Source organism: Prunus avium, chromosome 7, assembly GCF_965620075.1.
Source record: "Prunus avium chromosome 7, drPruAviu1.hap1.1, whole genome shotgun sequence".
Classification (NCBI taxonomy): Eukaryota; Viridiplantae; Streptophyta; class Magnoliopsida; order Rosales; family Rosaceae; genus Prunus; species Prunus avium.
In genome coordinates, this window is record NC_142290.1 from 34,592,299 (window position 1) to 34,611,637 (window position 19,339).

Here is a 19,339-nt window from a genome sequence, read left to right on the forward strand (position 1 = left end):
ATTATTTGCTGTTTTATTTATTTTCAAGTGTAAATTTGAAAAGTTTTGCATTGGGAAGAGAAGATTATATAATCAATCAATCATACTTAGGGGTGGAACTCGAATTAATTAATTTTATTATAATTAAATTTTTTTTAGTACAAAAAATATTTTACTTTAATTTAATCTAAATTACAATGAGAGAAATTTAAACTCGGTCCAAAGTGGAGAACACATCTGCTTTAAGCTTTAGCTAATTTAACTAAACACATCTCTGCAATATAAATCTTAATACTTAACTTTAAAATCGTTTTAGACATAAGCAACAACAATCGTAAGTGAAATTACCATTTCTCCATGATTCTATTAAGACACAATTTTAAGGAAAAAAAAAAACCTTATTTTTATATTTTCTTGTGTGGGAATTAAAAACATATGTTCAAAGCAGGAGTGGGGTTATCCGAGTTGCCAAACGGAAGAGAAATGTGATGAGCGAAACTGAAAAGAATGATGGGATGGATATAATCCAACGGCGTGAAACGTGGTAGTCCTTGAAGCTTTCCAGGTTTCGTCAAATACCAAATCATCTGCCCCAAAACCCACAACCCCAACTCCCCCCTTCTTTCTCTGTCACACTCTCACTCTGTTCCTGCATGTTAAATTTACGCTGCTTTTCGTTTCGTTTCGTTTCTGCGGACTCTGGGGCGCTGCTGAACGTCTCCAAGTGAAGATTTTGGGCTCTCGTGGGGGTTTTCATGCTCTCTGATCAAAAGGATTCTCTTCAAGGTTCTAGCTTTCCTTCTTAAATTCACATTTATCATCAAATTTATGTGCTTTCTCGTTTGCCCACTAAAGTTTATTAGCAGGACAACATTTTCTCTTGTTCTTTGTAAATTACGATTGAATTGGTGATTGATTTCACATAGAGGTTTTTTTTGGGTTCAATCTAAGCAAGAGTATAAATAAAAGAAGCCCATTTGATAAAATGGAGTTTGAGCCATTGAGCTTGGGCAATGATGTTATTGAATTTGACATGATGGGTTTGGGTGATATTGACCACTCTGTTGACCATGATGATCTCCTTCACGATTCTCCTCCTACTGCTATTCCTACTCCTAGTGTTTCTGATGTTGTTGGTAGTGCTGCCATTTTCGAACCTTACATCCCTGAAGGAGACACTAACCTTGAACCTTATGAGGGCATGGAATTCGAATCGGAGGAGGCTTCCAAGGCCTTCTACAACTCCTATGCTCGCCGCACTGGCTTCAGCACTCGTGTCAGTATGTCTCGACGCTCCAGGCGTGATGGTGCCATCATCCAGAGGTCTTTTGTTTGTGCTAGGGAGGGCTTTCGTGTCGATAAGCATGGCAAGCCTGGCTCTGACCGTGAAGGCAGGGTCAAGCGCCCCCGGCCTGAGACCCGAGTTGGTTGTAAGGCCATGTTGGTAGTCAAGATTCAAGACTCTGGGAAATGGGTTGTCTCTGCTTTTGTCAAGGAACATAACCATGAGCTGGTTCCTCCTGAAAGGGTGCATTGCCTCCGCTCTCATCGTCATGTCTCTGGTGCTGCAAAGTCCTTGATCGATACCTTGCAGGGTGCTGGCATTGGCCCCAGAGGGATTATGTCTGCCCTCGTCAAAGAATATGGTGGAATTAAGAACATTGGCTTCACAGAGCGTGACTGCAGGAATTACATGAGGAGTAGTAGGCAAAGGACCCTTGGAGGCGACACTCAGCTGCTCTTGGACTACTTGAAGGACAAGCAAGCCAAGGACCCAGCATTTTTCTTTGCTGTGCAGGGAGATGAAGATCAGTGCATGAGCAATGTCTTCTGGGCTGATCCTAAGGCAAGGACTGACTATACTTACTTCGGTGACACTGTTACATTTGACACAACTTACAGGTCAAACCGATACCGATTGCCTTTTGCACCTTTCACAGGGGTTAACCATCATGGACAGCCTGTGTTGTTCGGATGTGCCCTCCTGATAAATGAATCTGAGGCATCGTTTCTTTGGCTTTTCAAAACATGGCTCACAGCAATGTCTGGCCGGCCTCCACTCTCAATTACGACTGAACATGATCGAGTGATTAGCTTGGCCATCACCCAGGTTTTTCCTGATACCCGTCACCGCTTCTGCAAGTGGCACATCTTTAAAGAATGCCAAGAAAAGTTGTCCTATGTGCATTGTGAGCATTCCAACTTTGAAGCAGAGCTTCATAAATTTGTCAACCTGACCGAATCAGTTGAAGAGTTTGAGTCTTGTTGGTTGTCTTTAATTGATAAATATGATCTCAGGGAACATCAATGGCTTCAATTGATATATGCTGATAGGCGGCAGTGGGTCCCTGTATACCTGAGGGACACCTTCTTTGCAGAAATATCTATAACACAGCGCAGTGACAGCATGAACTCTTATTTTGATGGATATGTCAATGCATCAACAACTCTACTGCTGTTTGTTAAGCAGTATGAGAAAGCTCTTGAAAGCCGGTATGAGAAAGAAGTGAAGGCAGATTATGATACTATAAACACTGCTCCTATTCTTAAGACCCCTTCGCCCATGGAGAAACAGGCAGCTGGGCTTTACACAAGGAAAATGTTTATGAAATTTCAAGAAGAGTTGGTCGAGACATTAACTTTCTTGGCAATGAAAGTTGAGGATGAGGATGAGGAGGCAGGATCCGTATATCAAGTGTCTAAATTTGGGGAAAGCCATAAAGCATATTTTGTTAGATTTAATGTTCATGAGATGAAAGCATTTTGTAGTTGCCAGATGTTTGAGTTCTCTGGCCTTCTTTGTGCACACATCTTGACAGTTTTTAGGGTGACAAATGTTCTTACTCTGCCACCTCATTATATTTTGAAGCGTTGGACAAGGAACGCCAAGAGTGGTGTCATATTGGAGGAACGTGCCAGCGATTTGTTGAATAAGTCACAAGAATCTCTCACAGTACGATACAATAATCTGCGTCATGAGGCACTTAAGTATGTTGATGAAGGGGTTAAAACTGTTGAAATTTATAACGTGTCTATTGATGCCCTTGAAGAGGCTGCAAACAGAGTTTCTCTTGCAAAGAAGAATGATGGGAGATTGGCTATAGTTAGTAGAACTGGAAGAGACGACAGATTTCATTTGGGGAGTCGATCAAACACCATTGGTGATCATAAATGGGTTTTCGAAACTCTGTCTGCGGTCAGTTCTTTTTCCCTGCTACTTTAGTTCAGTCAGTTTGTTCTTAGTTTCATTTTTCTTAAGGATAATCTTTAATTTGCTGTTGATCTTTGTTATCTTTTCTATTCAATAGTTTCTCGGATTTGTGCGTGTATGTTACACTTGTTGAGAGGAAATTTCCTTTTTCCTTCTTTTCTCTCAGTAATTTTCCTTATTTAACCAGTCTAACCACTTAAACCACTTACTTACAATATTAGGGGGAAAATAGTAAATGCCAAAATTTTGTTTTTCTTTTATTAAATTTTGTTTTTTAAACCTTTCTCTTTGTTGTTCAAATTCAAATGCTGTGAAATATGCGAACACACAATTGGATTTTATTGTCTTTTCAAGAACTTTTAAGAATAGTTGGGAAGAGACAATATATGCTGGACAGCCAATGTTACTTGGGAAAATTTGATGCATATAAGTTTGTTTACTCCATATGATATAGAGTGGAGTCGAACAAGCTTTTTTTCATGTATTTGTTATCTGTTGCTTTCCCTACTCCTTTTGTAAGGTGTTTATTTTTATAACTATTCCTAAACATTCCTTATTCAATTCTGTAGGATGAGCAGGACAAGAAAATCCAGAAACTTGAGCGCCAACTTGATCGTGCACAACGGAAATGTGAATTGTATAGAGCTAGTTTGCTTTCGGTTTTGAAAGATATTGAGGAGCAAAAATTACAGCTATCTGTTAAAGTTGAAAACATTAAATTAGGAATGAAAGAGAGTAGCATTGTATAGTACTCTCTCTCTCTCTCTCTCTCTCTCTCTCTCTCTCTCGTTTTATGTGAAATGATTAGGTTCAATGTCACGTCGATTGCATTGTAGGGGCCGTTGTTCAAGACCAAAATGAAAAGTCAATTCAAGGCTAAACAGACATCCAATGGTTAAAGATGCTATTGTGCGACTGAATATAATTCATTAGTTTTATTAAGAAATTATCAAATAATTAAAAAATCAATTTACAAATATTAATTATGCCACTTCTGTTGCTCCAGATGAAGGTTTTGACTATTCAAATAAGTGAGTACAAAACTATGTATAAACAATAAGAACACACCCCAAATGTAGGTTATCGCATATAATAAATCCTCCACAACAAAAAGTAACGTTAAAAGCCAGTCCAAAAAGACTGGGAGAAACAAAACCCAGCATAAAACTGGGGAAACACTCTCAATAACATGAGAGGCGAGAGAGAGGCGCCCGGTTTATTAACCCCTGGAACCATAAGGGGTTGCAAAGAAAGGGAGAAGTAGGGTCGAGAGAAACCAAGATATCACGCCTAACTTGACCACTAGCTACACATCATGATTCTTCAACCGTCATTTCTACAATTAATCTAACTTAATACAACATGTTATCACTAAGTTGCGCAGAAAACAAATTGGAAAAGTGACAATGAGGAGGGAGCATGGAGGAACATAAGATTAAGATCTGATCATAGAATTTTCAACTGAAGATCAGCATGACCAACCCGCACCTTGTGCCGTTCGAAAAGATCCTGTAGTGCTGCAACAAACTGACCGTGTACTTCATTGACCTAGAAAAACCAAAAGTGTCAACTCAGACATTCAGCCAGCATCAATCTATAAAGCTATGAACTTCATGGAGCTTCAGCAGCCAGTCAACACACTTGTAGTTTGCTCATACAGTGCAACTAAAACTACATACATTAGCTTTTGACAACATTAAAAGCTCTTGACATGGGAGAAAACTGTCAAGTGAGCAAGTACAAATATCAACAATCACATGCTATGTTTGTAGAAGATAAGATGTTTTACTGGAACTAAGTTTCAATTGCAAAAGAAACCAAAGACGGAGATAGATGTTTTGGTATCGTTACAAAATTGGTGTTGACCAGAATTGACCATTTTCAGGCATCTCACATTTCTGCTTTTATTCGTGCTTTACTCTTTTCCATTGGTGTCACTAAAAGCATTCATTCTTTTTTTTTTCTTTTTTGGCAAGCATTCATTCAAACATGATGCATGTAGAAGTTCAAGTCCAGGGAAACAGAAATTAGAAGAGAGTGCAACAAAGTAATTTGAATACAGTCCAAGGAAAGGTTCCCCATGACTGAATGTTCACAGGTGACCAAACACATAAACTATGCTCAGGTGTTTTGGTGGAATTCATACCTCTTCCATGGTTGGTTGTGGGGTTTTCTTGAGATCGATTGGTCTTCCTACCACCACGTGCATTGGCTGTCTGTAGGGTACAGGAGATCTGCATAGGAGAACCATGATATGAACCATTAACAGTTGCTGAAACTGTAGCCCTGCTAACTGTCAACGTCAAAATATACAAATACACCTAACAAATGCCACAGAGTAGGTTTCAAAATACATACCCAAATATTCCCCAGAAGAAAAGTGGTATGAACTTGATAGCTCTGGAAAACTTCAAAAAGAACTCCCCACTTGGCTTCCACCACTTAAAAACATCTGACTGCAGCATGAATGGATCATAAGAAAACGAAAGGGAATATCATAATGTTAGGAGAAGTACAAGCATGAGAGAAACAGTATAATCAACAACTAAAGAAGCAATAAACATCATGGCCCTTTTAATAATCCCAAGCAATCGATGCATCAAGATACACAGATATTTCAACAAACTGATGTTAATAGTTAGAAAACTATTGACAATTTGACATCAATACAAGTTTGAACCAGTAAAGGAGGCACACAAATGAAAAACACATACCATGCAACTGGCTAACTTCTAGATGTCTTAACAGGTGAAACAAACTAGATAAAAAATGGTGATACCTGACCAAAGCAGAAAACTGGAACCAGGGGATGCCCCATCTCCATGGCTATGCGAACAAATCCTCTTCTCGACTTAAGAAATGCTATCTACAAAATAAGCAACTGATTCTCAATTAAGAAAACAGACACCAGCTGATTGTCAGATTAATGAATTTTTAGCACTCAATTATGCTCTACATCCAGATACAATTGTTAAGAAAAAGCATAAGCAAGATTTTAAAGATACAAACCTCAGTGCCATGCTCCATATAAAATGTCTCCTGCACTCCACCAGGCACAATGATGCAACTATAACCAGCGGATAAGTGGGAGATAAAATTACTCTTTGTGGCTGGTGTAAGACCCATCCATGTCCATATATGTCTTAGGAATGGTGTGTAGAACACCTAAGCATAAATTCCAACACAGAATGAGCAAAAATGTAGGTAAGAAATCATAGAAAAATGTTGACCAGATATGAAAAGCAGAAAGAACAGTGTGTATAAAGTGAAGAAGTCTTACAGCGCTACTTGCAAGGACCTTAACTTTGGTGAGAGGCAAGAACCCAGTGAGCTCAGCAAATGCAACAACACCAAGTGGCAAAACTGAATGCGGTTCATAACCAAAAACTACATGAAGCACAGAGACACAAATGTCAGTTATACTGCTGCATTACTAATTCACTACAGCTTCTAATGAGACAATAACACGTTTGATGAAAAGGGTAGATACCATAAGATCGATTAGGATCAAAGGCATGTATATCCTCTGCATACACATTCACTGGAAAATAAGCACAAGCATGCTTAAATATGTACCTGCAAATAAAATTTAACCAAAAAAATAAAAAATTCAATACTTATGTTTATCTGGGTTTTGGGTTGTATACTTGCACCCCAAAATCCAAATGGCAAAAAGCTGAAAAGGGTAGGCGTACCCGGACACTGATCGGCCAATTTTGCTTTTATCATCAACTGGGATGATCATAAACAATAGCAGCAACCCAAATACACTGAAATACAAATTTTGCAGCAGATAAATAAATAAACAAATAAGCAGGGGGAGAGAGAGAGAGAGAGAGAGAGAGAGAGAATAAGAATACTAACAGGAGGGCCTTGGAAAGAGGAAGGAAGAAGATGGCGAAGAGGACCAAAATCACGTTGAAATGGATAGTCCCCAGCCATAAACCCAAAGCCAGAACCGTGTGCAAAACATTGGACCCGAATTTTTCTCTGCCTTTGAATATCGCCATCCTCTCCTCCTTCATATCCACTATTTCGTCTCAAGTTTTAGTCTTCTTCTTCAACTTCTTCTTCAAACCCAATTTCCTCAAATTAATAATTCTTAATAAAAATAAAAACTTGGCCGCATTCGAACACATCATCACTGTCAGTAGCATTCGTGTCACCTTCCAAGCCTTCTTTCTGTTTCTGAGTGTTTCTGTGTTAACTCAGAATGACATCATTTCCTCTTTTTGGGCACAGAAACTCAGTCATTACTTGATTAAATATAATTTTTATTTGACAGTTTTTATGGGGGTGACAAATGTTCTTAACTCTGCCATCTCATTATATTTTGAAGTGGTGTCATGTTGGAGGAAGTGCCAGCGATTTTAAATGTGTTGAAATTTATAACGGTCTATGGATGCCCTTGAAGAGGCTGCAAACAGAGTTGCTCTTGCAAAGAAGAATGACGGGAGATTGGCTGTAGTTAGTAGAGCCGGAAGAGACGACGGATTTCATTTGGGGAGTCAATCAAACACCTTTGGTGATCATAAACGGGGTTTCGAAACTCTGTCTGCGGTCAATTTTTTTTTTTCCTGCTACTTTCAGTCAGCTAGCTCTTAGTTTCATTTTTCTCAAGGATAGTCTTTAATTGCTGTTGCTTAAACCAGTTACCTCTCTCTCTCTCTCTCTCTCTCTCTCTCTCTCTCTCATTGTAGGGACAAGTTCAAGCACCAAAATGAAAAGGTAATTCAAGGCTAAAGAGACATCCAAAGGTTAAAGTGTATAATTCATTGTTTTTATTAAGAAATTATCAAATAATTAAAAACTAAATTTACACATCTTAATTATGCCACTTCTGTTGTTCCGGATGAAGGTTTGGACTTTTGCCATATGTGGGCACAAACTATGTATAGATCCACTAGCTAGACATCAAGAGCAATTCTTCAACTGTCATTTCTACAATCTACCTTAATACAACATGTTAGCACTAATTTCCGCGGACACGAATAGAAAAAATGATAATGTAGAAGGAACATGGATTAAGATCTGATCAAAGAATTTTCAATTGAAGATCAGCATGACCAACCCGAGCCTTGTGCCGTTCGAAAAGATCCTGTAGTGCTGCAACAAACTGACTGTGTACTTCATTGACCTGGAAATGAATAGAAGTTTAAACTCAGACATTCAGCCAGAATCGATCTATAAAGCTATGCCATACAATGCAACTAAAATTATATAGAATAGCTTTTCACAACATTAAAAGCTCTTGACATGGGAGAAACCAAAGACGGAGATGGATGTTTTGGTATGTGAGACATCCCTTAGTCGTTACAACATTGGTGTTGAACAGCATCGACTATTTTCAGGTATCTAACATTTCTGCTCTTATTCACGCTTTACTCTTTTCCACTGGTGTCATTAAAAGCATTCATTCAAACATGATGCATGTAGAAGTTGAGGCCCAGGGAAACAGAATAGAGTGCAATAAAGTAATTTGAATACAATCCAAGCAAAGGTTCTCCATGACTGAATGTTCACAGGTGACCAAACACATACAATATGCTCAGGTGTTGTCGTGGAATTCATACCTCTTCCGTGGTTGGTTGTGGGGTTTTCTTGAGATCGATTGGTCTTCCTACCACCACGTGCATTGGATGCCTGTAGGGTACAGGAGATCTGCATAGTAGAACCATGATATGAACCATTAACAGCTGCTGAAAACTGTAGCCCTGCTAACTGTCAACATCACATATATACAAATATACATAACAAATGCGACAGAGTAGGTTTCAGAATACATACCAAATATTCCCCAGAAGAAAAAGAAAGTTAGGACAATAGAGTATTAAAAACTCAGAACACATACCCAAATATTCCCCAGAAGAAAATTGGGGTGAACTTGATAGCTCTGGCAAACTTCAAAAATAACTCCCCACCTGGCTTCCACCACTTATAAACATCTGACTGCAGCATGAATGGATCATAAGAAAAGGAAAGGGAATATCATATTGTTAGGAGAAGCACAATCATGAGGAAAACAGTAAAATCAAGGATCAACAACGAAAGAAGCAATAAACATAATGGCCCTTTTAATAATCCCAAGCAATCGATGCATAAAGCTACTCAGAGATTTCAACAAACTGATGTTGACAGTTAGAAAACTATTGACAATTTACCATCAATACAAGTTTGGACCAGCAAAGGAGGCACACAAACGAAAAACACATACCATGCAACTGGCTAACTTTCTAGATGTCTTAATAGGTGAAATAAACTAGATAAAAAATGGTGATACCTGACCAAAGCAGAAAACTGGAACCAGGGGATGACCCATCTCCATGGCTATGCGAACAAATCCTCTTCTCGACTTGAGATATGCTATCTACAAAATAAGCAACTGATTCTCAATTAAGAAAACAGACACCAGCTGATTGTCATAATGAATTTGTAGCACTCAATTATGCTCTACATCCAGATACAATTGTTAAGAAAGAGCATAAGCAAGATTTTAAAGATACAAACCTCAGTGCCATGCTCCATATAAAATGTCTCCTGCACTCCACCAGGCACAATGATGCAACTATAACCAGCGGATAAGTGGGAGATAAAATTACTCTTTGTGGCTGGTGTAAGACCCAACCATGTCCATATATGTCTTAGGAATGGTGTGTAGAACACCTAAGCATGAATTCCAACACAGAATGAGCAAAACTGTAGCTAAGAAATCATAGAAAAAGGTTGACCTGATATGAAAAGCAGAAAGAACAATATGAATTTAGTGAAGAAGTCTTACAGCGCTACTTGCAAGGACCTTAATTTTGGTGAGAGGCAGGAAACCAGTAAGGTCAGCAAGTGCAACAACACCAATTGGCAAAACTGAATGTGGTTCATAACCAAAAACTACATGAAGCACAGAGACACAAATGTCAATTATATTACTAATTTATTAAAGCTTCTAATGAGACAATAACACATTTGATGAAAAGGGTAATACCATAAGATCGATTAGGATCAAAGGCATGTATATCCTCTGCATATAGAGTCACTGGAAAATAAGCACAAGCATGCTTACATATGTACCTGCAAATACCAAAAAACCAAAAAAATAAAAAAGTTATCTTTATCTGGGTTGGGTTGCGTACTTCGTATACTTGCACTCCAAAATCCAAATAGCAAAAAGCTGAAAAGGGTACCCTTACCTGGATAGTGATCGGCCAATTTTGCTTTTATCATCAACTGGGATTATCATAAACAATAGCAGCAACCCAATTACACTGAAATACAGATTTTGCAGCAGACAAATAAATAAACAAATAATAAGGGGAGAGAGAGAGAGAGAGAGAGAAGAATACTAACAGGAGGGCCTTGGAAAGAGGAAGGAAGAAGATGGCGAAGAAGACCAAAATCACGTTGAAATGGATAGTCCCCAGCCATATGCCCAAAGCCACAACCGTGTGCAAAGCATTGGACCCGAATATTTCTCTGCCTTTGAATATCGCCATTCTCTCCTCCTTCATCTCCACCATTTCTTCTCAAGTTCTAATCTTCTTCTTCAACCTCTTCTTCAAACCCAATTTCTTCCAACCAATAATTTCTCAATAAAAATCAAAACTTGGCTGTATTTGAGCATATCATCACTATTAGTAGCATTGGTGTCACCGTCCAAGCCTTCTCTCTGTTTCCGGGTGTTTCTGGGTGTTTCTGTGTTAAACTCAGAATCGCATAATTAGCTCATTAAATATACTTTTTATCGGTGTATAGACCAAGAAACTCATAGACCAAATATTTAACTAACAAATTTGGTAGCAATTGAAATCATCTCCACCGTGCAAATTCCAATTTTAATCACACCTCTAGTAAAAATGGTTTTTCACTTTTATTTTATTTTATTTTTTCTTATGTTTTTTTTCACTCAATATGAATGAACATGCATGGTCCAGCGGGAAATCAACTTTCCTCTCAAACACTGCTTTGGTAAGTTGACAACTGTGTGTGAGCTGCCCCAATGAGAGTAATGAGCACTATTTATTGAGTCATGGCAATCTTTCTTTCTTTGTTGCCCATTAAATAAAATAAATACTGGTCGGTGCTCTGCGGTTGGTCACATGGCATTCACGTTCCTTCCCCCTAATCAAATTTAGAACTAAAAGTTAGATATGTTTTATGTTTATATTTGCAACTTTTTTATACAATCGCTATTCAAAAAAGGGAAAGTCGAATAAAAGATATGGAGAATGTGGATAAATCTTTTTAAACACTTGAGATATAAGTTCATTGCCGTTTGTATTTGGCTTTGTATCACAACTTTTTTGCATTATTTGTTTCGATTTAGAACATAGACAAAATCATGCGAGCTTTCTATCTTTTGCTAATTTGCTTCACCTACGGAATCTCCGTTTTCGCTAATCACACTAAAGGCATGTGTGCTTTTGGACAACCGCATTCTATAAGTTCATAATTAGAGAGCATTACGCATCATGCTTCTTGCACTAATCACATGTTTACCAACCACTAATGATTGATTTGTATGTCCAAAAGCCCTTTTCAAATCCACAACAAAAGGGGCCTGCAATTTGCCTCTTTTGCAATTAGGGCTTATTACAAGTACGGAGTTGTGTTACATGGGCTCATTGGCAAAAACCATTAGTGGGCTGAATTGGGTAAAAGAAATATAGATGGCCCAAACTCTGAAATCTTCTTCTTGTTATTTTGAGTCTTGAGGATGTAATTAATGCAGCAATTTATGCTTGACGATGATTGATTAACATCCCATTCGAGCACACCTAAACCTTTCTCTAAACTGAATGATGGAGACAAGATTGTTTCTTCTTTTTCCGGCCTCCTTGGAACCATGTGGCTTTCTTACACATGCTTCCGAAGAACACTCCTGCAAGCAATTATCATCATCACATATGCTTCTATCAGTACAGCTTCAGGCTTTCCTTTTAGAAAGTGAAATAAATATAAGTGAAGTGTAGTTAGTGCTATGATTTTGAACTTACTTGAGTTATGAAAGGGTCTTGCTTGTCCTCAGATACTAGAATGGTGGAACAGCTAGACCTTGATGCTTTTTCTACATCCATCTCATGGCTTAACTAAAAGAAAAAAGAAATCTACTCAATTGGGACATTTGCTAATGGAGACAGAGATATGCTAGAAGGGGTCATGAAACAAAACTATTGCCATTGCTGCTAACCTGTAATACCCGGTTTTCGAGCACAGCTACTCTCTCCATCAATGTGCCTTTTTGATGTGCTTCTTCAATGGCAGATGATAGAGTCTTGCACTGATCTTCTTCTGGTACTGGTTCCATGGTTTTGCAGGCAGGGCTAGAAGAATGGCTTGCTGACAAGCAATGCTTGTGTTCCAAGAATTGCAGCTGTACATGCACATCATGGAGATGATGATCAACCCAGGAGGATTTGAAAACTGAGCAGGATAAAACAATTCATGGAAAAACAAATAAAAAGACATGTTACCAAACGATCGACACGATCCAGTCTTCGGAGAATAGGCATGGGAGAACTGATGTCCTGCTCTTCATGTTGGTCCATTATTTTCAAACAATCAGATTTGCAAGTTCAATTGTCTCTTAACATGTACAATAAACAAATAGCTGCTTCAAGCATGCATTTTTTTGCAGCTTAATTGCATAGTAAACTGGCTGGCTGAGGAACCAGAAATTGGGCCTTATAATGCTGGAACTGATAAGAGTATGGACAACACTTCTATAATAGAAAAAGTTTTTAATGGCAACCACCTTGCCCATACTCTACTCTTATCTACCCTAGATTTTGCTTCCATATTTGTCTCCTATCTCTCCCCCTCTTTCTTGTTGGAAGATATTGATTGAGTAGCCAATAATTGGGTTGATTGTTTCTTAGCTTGTATATTCAATCTTGCCATACTTTACGGCTTGTTAATAAATTTCCTTTCACATTCATCCACTATTGCTTTCCAAACCAAATAATTAAGTTTACTGCACAAAGTGAGGAGAAAGACGACTTCCATGAAACGAGAATAGCACTATTTTGATATTCCATTCCGGGCCTATAACACTATGCACCAAAGTCTAAATTCACTTTCATTGAAATTGTATATTATATATAATTTAACAAGAAAACAAAAAACAAAAGCCTAAATTCAACCGGTCAAGACACTGAAACAGATTGGTGGGTATGATTTGCTCCACTATTTTCGTGATACAATAAGAAAAGTGGCAAAACATAGGTTACCTTGTCACTCTCTGGAAAAATGACTTCAAACTAACTCATAACATAAATATTATGTGGCAAATTGTGATGGCATCAGTCCTTTTCATTACGATTTTCTTTTTCAAATGGCATGAGCAAGCTATAAGTTATTGCCATGGCAATCCACCCTCCAATTAGAACTCTAACTGCAGACGGCATGGCCGGTGAGCCACCGAAACGAGCTCCCATACCGCCAAACAGAGCCAGAGCTATTGAAGCCGCCACCACAACCACCACAATTCTCACAGTACTATGAGCAATAAATATGGCTGAGATTAAAGGCACAAGTGAGCCGCACAGAAATGCCAAAGCTGATGCAGATGCTGCCTTATGTGGACTTGGCAATGACTCTTTCCCTCCATCATTTTCTATGATCTCAATAGTTGGTAACATTTTCTCTGGTGGATGATCACATGTTGATTTTCCACATGAGATTGTTCTTGAAGGGGTCAGTTCAATTGAAATGGTCAAGTTTGATCTTTCGGGGATGTCTAGCTTGACCTTACCCTTGATATCTTTCTTACCCAGCTCAGTATTTAAACTGCTTTGTTGTCTTAGAGAGGTCTTTTCAACATCTCTTTGTGTTGAAACTGAAACAAACTCTCCCACAGCCATGCTACAAGCTCCTGCAATAGCTCCAGCTATGCCCGATAGGATCATCGACCAACGATCTTCCTTGACTGCGCCGACACCAAGCATTAGCGACGTAGTTGATAGCAACCCATCACTTGCTCCAAGGATGGCAGCTCTAAGCCACTGAGCTCTCTGCACTTGTTCAGTCCTTGTCTTGTAGTTTTCATGATCAGTCACAGGAAGCTTGTGTTCAGCAGGCGTTTCAAGGGTTTGATGAGAAGCCATATTGAAAGAGTTGTGAAGATTTTAATGCAGAAACTGGATTGGGGGAGTGTGGCTTCTTCAATTTGCCACAAGCTCAGAGCACGTGGAGTTATAAATGGAAAGACAAGACAAAGACTAGGACTAAGTTCCCATGTCTGATGATTGGAAGAAACAAAATTACTTAGGTGTTACCGTGAAAGATTACATAGAAAGGTAACGTTTAAACCAATGATCTCGTCACATCTCATGCTTCAAACAACTCCATTATTTCTTTTACTAAATATTCAATTCAAACTTGTGTTTTCTTCTGTTGGCTCTCTATGTTTGAAACTACAGAATACAAGATTCTTTCTTGTCTTTTTTCGGGTTGATCCTCATTGCTTTCTAAGGTAAGATTCTTACCTGTGTTTTCTTAGCTTCTTTTCCAGTTGTTTATCTGTTGTATCTTGTAAGGGATATTCCATGCAGATTGGTCAATCCAACCCAAGTGCTCTTTTCTACTGACAGCGTTACATTTTCTCCTCCTCCTGATCAACACCAACAATTTCTCCATATATATGTTGACAAATTCTTCTTTCCATCAAAAGTTTGAATAATTCTTTTCATACTAGGGTGTGTGGCTTTCTTCTAGGGTGATTGGTATTTGATTATACAGAGGCATATTACATATACCTTCATACATGAAATTCATTTGTTTGCAGGTAATTACAACAACAAATGACATGATTAACTGGTTTATCATCATGATTGCATAAATGGAGCTCACCGAGATATTCGATGCTGAAAGGCCAGGAAAACAATGCACTGCGTTAAATCCTATATTTGATGGTAAAAATTTGATGAATCGCCATAAGCACAAAGTTCCCGGATGGATTGTAATTAACAATCAGTAAGCAAAACCAAAGAACTAAGACCATAACATGGTATTAAGGAAAGAAATAGTACATATGGCGATTAATGCATTTAAAGGTGTATTTGTACCCTATCGATAGCCATCCCTCTTGTCTTGCTCCTCAGCTTCCTTGTTAGCAGCTTTGACAGATTTGAACCACAGGAATGCCTGCATTTAACATTCGTGTTTTGAAGCCAAAACTGGGATTGAGTTAATATTGCCAACAAATAGATTTTCAACTTCTTTTGTATCTACAGAAGTCATCAAAACTGGAAAGAGCTTTTTTTTTTCTTTTTCCTGTTACAATGAAAACTGAGAAGATTTCGATAGGTAGATTCACGGTATAGGGCCATAGAATTGATTTAAAGACTCAAATATAAATGCATCCTAGTTATAACATTGAGCATATCAAACTGGAAAAAACCAGGGAAAAAAATCAAAGAAATGGAACTTACAGCAGAGGGAATGCCTGTAAATACAAAAAATCCAAGCACTGGAGCATAAAATATGCTGTCTGAGTTCAAGATTCCAAAGACTGGCTTCTGGTTCGCATACTCAAAAATAGAACCTATCTGCATTCCAACATTGTTTTTCCTGTTATAGAGCATATCAAAGAGGCATATATTGTTTCCAAAGGACACAATTTTATCAAAAGGATTGGAAGAGGGGGCTTACAGCAGCAATTGCAGTCACGGCTGAGGCAAGTAGATAAACATAAAAGGGAATCTCAAATCCCTCTTGTGAACCATCATTCTTGCCTTCACCCTGGGCCCAAGGAGGGGGCTCATCCGAATCTGGTCTAGCCCAAGGGGGGATTTTTTCTTCGGACTTGCTTGATTTCGCGGAACCTTTGGTGACAGCAGAAACAGAAAACCTGCGAGATGACTTCTTTTTTTGAGAGTTATAATAATGGCTTTGGTTTCTATTTGCAATGGTTTGATCCAGGATTCTGTGTCCACCACCCAGGAATGGTTTCAGCAACGAGGGATTATCATTTCTACAACCATGGTTTACATTTGAGTTGCATGCAAACAATAAGGTTGCAGCCATAGTTTCTTCCTCTTCCTTGTTCTTCTCTTACTGCTACTGGAGATATGAAGAAATACAAAACATTAGCAGCTTGACATCACTAATTTAGAGGTAGTTTGCCATATTGGAAGCTTACTAGTCTCTTCTATGCTCAACTAATGCATCCACCAGTGGTGCAAATCTAAATTTTGAAAAACAAGTTCCAGGAATTCAATCAAATTAATCAAACAGATCATCCTCATCAGTGGTGCAATTCTTCTTGATTTTAGCTTACCAAAATCTAAATAATTCTCGTGAAAATGCCACTAAGAAGAGGCCAGAACTCACTTAGATAGAATCCAAATTCGTAATTCTCTACAGATTAAAATAGAGCATCCCTCTGTATAGTTCCTCTTCATGATTTGTTTTGGTTCATGGGAACACAAGCGGCAGCATTGTTTACAAAGGCAGTTCGATTTCTATTAATCTAATTAGGAAATTAAAGTTTTTTAAGGACAAAAAATCAGAGCTTTCATCTAATCTATTCAATATAATAAGTGATGGGTTAGTCCACCACTTCAGCTTAGCCAATGGAATGGAGATAGAAACTAAAGAAAGCTTATTCACAACACAAGGCAAATATTAGCAAGACCCAAGTGCCTGAAATCTGACCAGAAGTGTATACAAACAATAACTTTTCTTTATAACATGAATTTGGCAGATGAAATTCATGGATTATATGAACACTTAGCTCAGCTGAATTTGGGCAACCAGAGAAAAATGCAATCTTTACCCAATTGGAACTTCACCGGCTGCCCAAACCAGCGCACTGAACTAATAATGATTGACAGAAAACAAAATGATTACTAGAAATATTACAAGAAAAAAGAGGAGATACGAGAGGTGAGGAGCATAGAGCTTACCTTACTGCCGTTCTCTTTTGTTTTATCTGACAAGATGACGCTCTCTCTCTCTCTCCCTCTCTCCCTCTCTCCCTGTTTATTTTAATTTCCTTTTTCTTTTCAACAACAGAAAGCCACATATCAGTCTGTAACATAACAAGTACACGTGCCTCCCTCGCTCTCATGTTTAATTCTTTTTTTCCTTAATATTTGACTCCTTTCACCACTTTAATTTGTTTTTTCAATACAAGTCATATCGAAAAAACATCAAGGGCAATCGAACACAAGACATCATCGTGTGCTAAGGTCCAGTGGTTTGTCCGCAATATGGGTAAGGCTATGGGTTCGGTTGGGTTTGCTCTCCAATTCGAGTCTCGGCAATTACAACACTGTTGGCCAACGGCAGGCCCAATTCCGCAAGTGGAGAAGGGGATAGACACCTCATGATATTTACCCCAAAAAAAATTTGAGAAAAATCAAACACAAGACATAGGTGGTAAAATCAAAACCAAGACATCATGTGGTAACTTTGAGATACAACAAAAAAAATTGTAATAAATAGTCAATCCCCAAAAAAAAAACCATCATTTTCTTAGCAGTATAATTAACATTATGATAATCCACTGTGATCCATGATTTCCGCTCTTGGAAAATGGCTAACAACCACAACATTAAAAAGATTATAAAAAAAGAAAAAGAATGTTAGCAGAGAGGAATCTGTACTGTAGGGTAAAGTCCAGCTTCCCAATAGGATCAACATAATTTCTTGCCTCATTAGTCAATAGTCTTATCCTTGAGCTGCATCAACTGTCTTTGTGAGATTGGGTGCCTTCCAAGGCTTATTGCGTGGAAAAAAACATCATAAGCAATGATTGTGGCTGGCTACTACGATACCCTTTGAGTAAATTAAAGTTGTGATTTGGAAATTATAATAATAATATTCATCATAATCATAATAATAATAACAATGATCATATTCAACATCATTACCAAACCCACAGCAAACCCCCCTCACCTTTCACCTTTACATGATGTGGCATGCTACATGATGGAGTATCTTTTTTTTTCCCGTTACAAACCCATTGAAATGCTTACCAAAAGACATGGTACGAGTGCTTTTCATAATGCTCCATTTGGGATATTTCTATGTTTCTTAAGATTATTAGTTCTTAAATATGGAGGATAACATATGGATTGAACTTGAAATTTAAGTTTGTAGGGTGAAGTTAGGATTGATCGTCAACTTGTCAATGCGCTTGAGTTGCAACCCTAATTCTTAGGTAACGTAAATCATTTAATAACAATCGATAATCGAAACTATTCTAAAACAGACACTCTATTTATAATAGGTATTGATTTTGTGGTAAACGTTCACTTGCTTTTGGAAATATATATCAGTAGGATCCCCGAGTGTGCAAATTACACTCAACAACAGCTCAGCCACTTGGCCTGTTGAGCTTTCAAGAAGCTGATAGTGATATGCTTGTGCATTATTATTATTATTTTGAATAGTTCCTATCATAAGAAACAATGGATATTTTTGTTAGTACTTGATCAAAATTTTCAAAAGTGAAACCAAAAGGAATTACCTTTATAAGCTGCAAATGATTTGTTTTAATGGAATTGAGTTTTCCCTCTGGAAAGTCTGTGTCACATATAAATGAGGAAAAAAATTCTAACACAATTTTGAGACTTTTAACATAAATGATATAAATTTTATAAATTAATGATACATATTGATAATTAATGCCTGTCCCCTTAATGTTTTGTGTATTAATTTTTTTATATTTATTTATACAAATTGGACTCATAATTCATGTATAATTGTCTGCTCATGTCCAAATAATTTCACACTTGCCATTGGTCTCTTATTGGCCTCTGCAAATTAAAGAATGAATAATTGAAGTGATATAATTCCCCACTTTTAAGGTACGCTGTTTAGTTGTTTGTCTTTGTTTATTCTGCGGCTGATATTCCTTCAATCCCTTTCATAGCAGAAAGAAGATTTGGAAACGGAACATTGCAGCATACGCACGCTAATCTCCATATTGGTTACATTTTTTTATGAACATGAATTTACTATCACATCTTTACAATATATTGCTGATGAACAGACCGGGGTGAAGAATCATAATTACTGTATAATTTGTATAGCAAAGGGTCACGGGTGTGGAAATCTTAGAGAGATCAAATCAGATCATTATGAAATCCAGGAAAAAGTTGGTTATAATGATTATGAAATAGGCCTCACTAATCATACTTGGTCATGACT

General features: G+C 37.8%; 5 protein-coding genes and 1 pseudogene across 7 annotated transcripts; 1 reads left to right on the forward strand and 5 right to left on the reverse strand.

The window, feature by feature from the left end:
- The first annotated feature begins 475 nt into the window (after positions 1–475).
- Positions 476–4,025, forward strand: LOC110748890 (protein FAR1-RELATED SEQUENCE 5-like). Its single transcript, XM_021948859.2, has 2 exons — positions 476–3,175; positions 3,760–4,025. Exons 1-2 carry the CDS (start codon positions 965–967, stop codon positions 3,937–3,939), a joined length of 2,391 nt encoding a protein of 796 aa, XP_021804551.2. The 5' UTR covers positions 476–964; the 3' UTR covers positions 3,940–4,025.
- A 215-nt stretch (positions 4,026–4,240) lies between these two features.
- Positions 4,241–7,819, reverse strand: LOC110748892 (diacylglycerol O-acyltransferase 2D-like). The gene is made up of 9 exons (XM_021948861.2): positions 7,055–7,819; positions 6,886–6,960; positions 6,681–6,766; positions 6,471–6,577; positions 6,200–6,355; positions 5,970–6,056; positions 5,549–5,646; positions 5,337–5,424; positions 4,241–4,738 (listed from the first exon to the last, which is right to left on the reverse strand). The coding sequence occupies exons 1-9, from the start codon at positions 7,213–7,215 to the stop codon at positions 4,637–4,639; spliced, it is 960 nt and encodes a 319-aa protein (XP_021804553.1). The 5' UTR covers positions 7,216–7,819; the 3' UTR covers positions 4,241–4,636.
- Positions 7,820–7,948: 129 nt separating this feature from the next.
- On the reverse strand, positions 7,949–11,130 carry LOC110748891 (diacylglycerol O-acyltransferase 2D-like). The gene is made up of 9 exons (XM_021948860.2): positions 10,532–11,130; positions 10,375–10,449; positions 10,170–10,255; positions 9,969–10,075; positions 9,698–9,853; positions 9,471–9,557; positions 9,042–9,139; positions 8,764–8,851; positions 7,949–8,327 (listed from the first exon to the last, which is right to left on the reverse strand). The coding sequence occupies exons 1-9, from the start codon at positions 10,699–10,701 to the stop codon at positions 8,226–8,228; spliced, it is 969 nt and encodes a 322-aa protein (XP_021804552.1). The 5' UTR covers positions 10,702–11,130; the 3' UTR covers positions 7,949–8,225.
- A 430-nt stretch (positions 11,131–11,560) lies between these two features.
- LOC110748850 (uncharacterized) lies at positions 11,561–13,061 on the reverse strand. Its single transcript, XM_021948814.2, has 4 exons — positions 12,655–13,061; positions 12,372–12,554; positions 12,178–12,270; positions 11,561–12,062 (listed from the first exon to the last, which is right to left on the reverse strand). The coding sequence occupies exons 1-4, from the start codon at positions 12,727–12,729 to the stop codon at positions 11,937–11,939; spliced, it is 477 nt and encodes a 158-aa protein (XP_021804506.1). The 5' UTR covers positions 12,730–13,061; the 3' UTR covers positions 11,561–11,936.
- Positions 13,062–13,298: 237 nt separating this feature from the next.
- LOC110748845 (vacuolar iron transporter homolog 2 pseudogene) lies at positions 13,299–14,792 on the reverse strand (annotated as a pseudogene).
- LOC110748847 (uncharacterized) lies at positions 14,793–17,237 on the reverse strand. 3 transcript variants are annotated; one of them, XM_088244805.1, is made up of 5 exons: positions 17,089–17,237; positions 15,833–16,243; positions 15,613–15,729; positions 15,247–15,325; positions 14,793–15,045 (listed from the first exon to the last, which is right to left on the reverse strand). In XM_088244805.1, exons 2-4 carry the CDS (start codon positions 16,205–16,207, stop codon positions 15,248–15,250), a joined length of 570 nt encoding a protein of 189 aa, XP_088100931.1. In that variant the 5' UTR covers positions 16,208–16,243; positions 17,089–17,237; the 3' UTR covers positions 14,793–15,045; position 15,247. The 3 variants fall into 3 exon arrangements, with proteins under 3 accessions (XP_088100931.1, XP_088100932.1, XP_021804502.2); XM_088244806.1 differs by having other exon boundaries at positions 14,793–15,081; XM_021948810.2 differs by lacking the exon at positions 14,793–15,045 and adding an exon at positions 16,959–16,999 and having other exon boundaries at positions 15,071–15,325; positions 17,089–17,182.
- Between the last annotated feature and the right edge of the window lie 2,102 nt (positions 17,238–19,339).

Bases quoted from the DNA above. Each gene is read 5' to 3' on its own strand.
- LOC110748892 (XM_021948861.2), bottom strand. From the start codon at position 7,215: ATGAAGGAGGAGAGGATGGCGATATTCAAAGGCAGAGAAAAATTCGGG. The intron at 6,961-7,054 runs GTTAGTATTCTT...TTTGTATTTCAG, and splicing joins CCTCTTTCCAAGGCCCTCCT to TGTATTTGGGTTGCTGCTAT. The intron at 5,425-5,548 runs GTATGTATTTTG...TCTCCTATGCAG, and splicing joins TTCTTCTGGGGAATATTTGG to ATCTCCTGTACCCTACAGAC.
- LOC110748890 (XM_021948859.2), top strand. From the start codon at position 965: ATGGAGTTTGAGCCATTGAGCTTGGGCAATGATGTTATTGAATTTGAC. The intron at 3,176-3,759 runs GTCAGTTCTTTT...TCAATTCTGTAG, and splicing joins TTTTCGAAACTCTGTCTGCG to GATGAGCAGGACAAGAAAAT.
- LOC110748850 (XM_021948814.2), bottom strand. From the start codon at position 12,729: ATGGACCAACATGAAGAGCAGGACATCAGTTCTCCCATGCCTATTCTC. The intron at 12,271-12,371 runs GTTAGCAGCAAT...TTTTTCTTTTAG, and splicing joins TCGAAAACCGGGTATTACAG to TTAAGCCATGAGATGGATGT. The intron at 12,063-12,177 runs GTAAGTTCAAAA...AATTGCTTGCAG, and splicing joins AAGACCCTTTCATAACTCAA to GAGTGTTCTTCGGAAGCATG.
- LOC110748847 (XM_088244805.1), bottom strand. From the start codon at position 16,207: ATGGCTGCAACCTTATTGTTTGCATGCAACTCAAATGTAAACCATGGT. The intron at 15,730-15,832 runs GTAAGCCCCCTC...GTTGGAATGCAG, and splicing joins CCGTGACTGCAATTGCTGCT to ATAGGTTCTATTTTTGAGTA. The intron at 15,326-15,612 runs GTAAGTTCCATT...TGTTAAATGCAG, and splicing joins TTACAGGCATTCCCTCTGCT to GCATTCCTGTGGTTCAAATC.
- LOC110748891 (XM_021948860.2), bottom strand. From the start codon at position 10,701: ATGGTGGAGATGAAGGAGGAGAGAATGGCGATATTCAAAGGCAGAGAA. The intron at 8,852-9,041 runs GTATGTGTTCTG...TCTACTATGCAG, and splicing joins TTCTTCTGGGGAATATTTGG to ATCTCCTGTACCCTACAGGC. The intron at 8,328-8,763 runs GTATGAATTCCA...ATTCATTTCCAG, and splicing joins CACAACCAACCACGGAAGAG to GTCAATGAAGTACACAGTCA.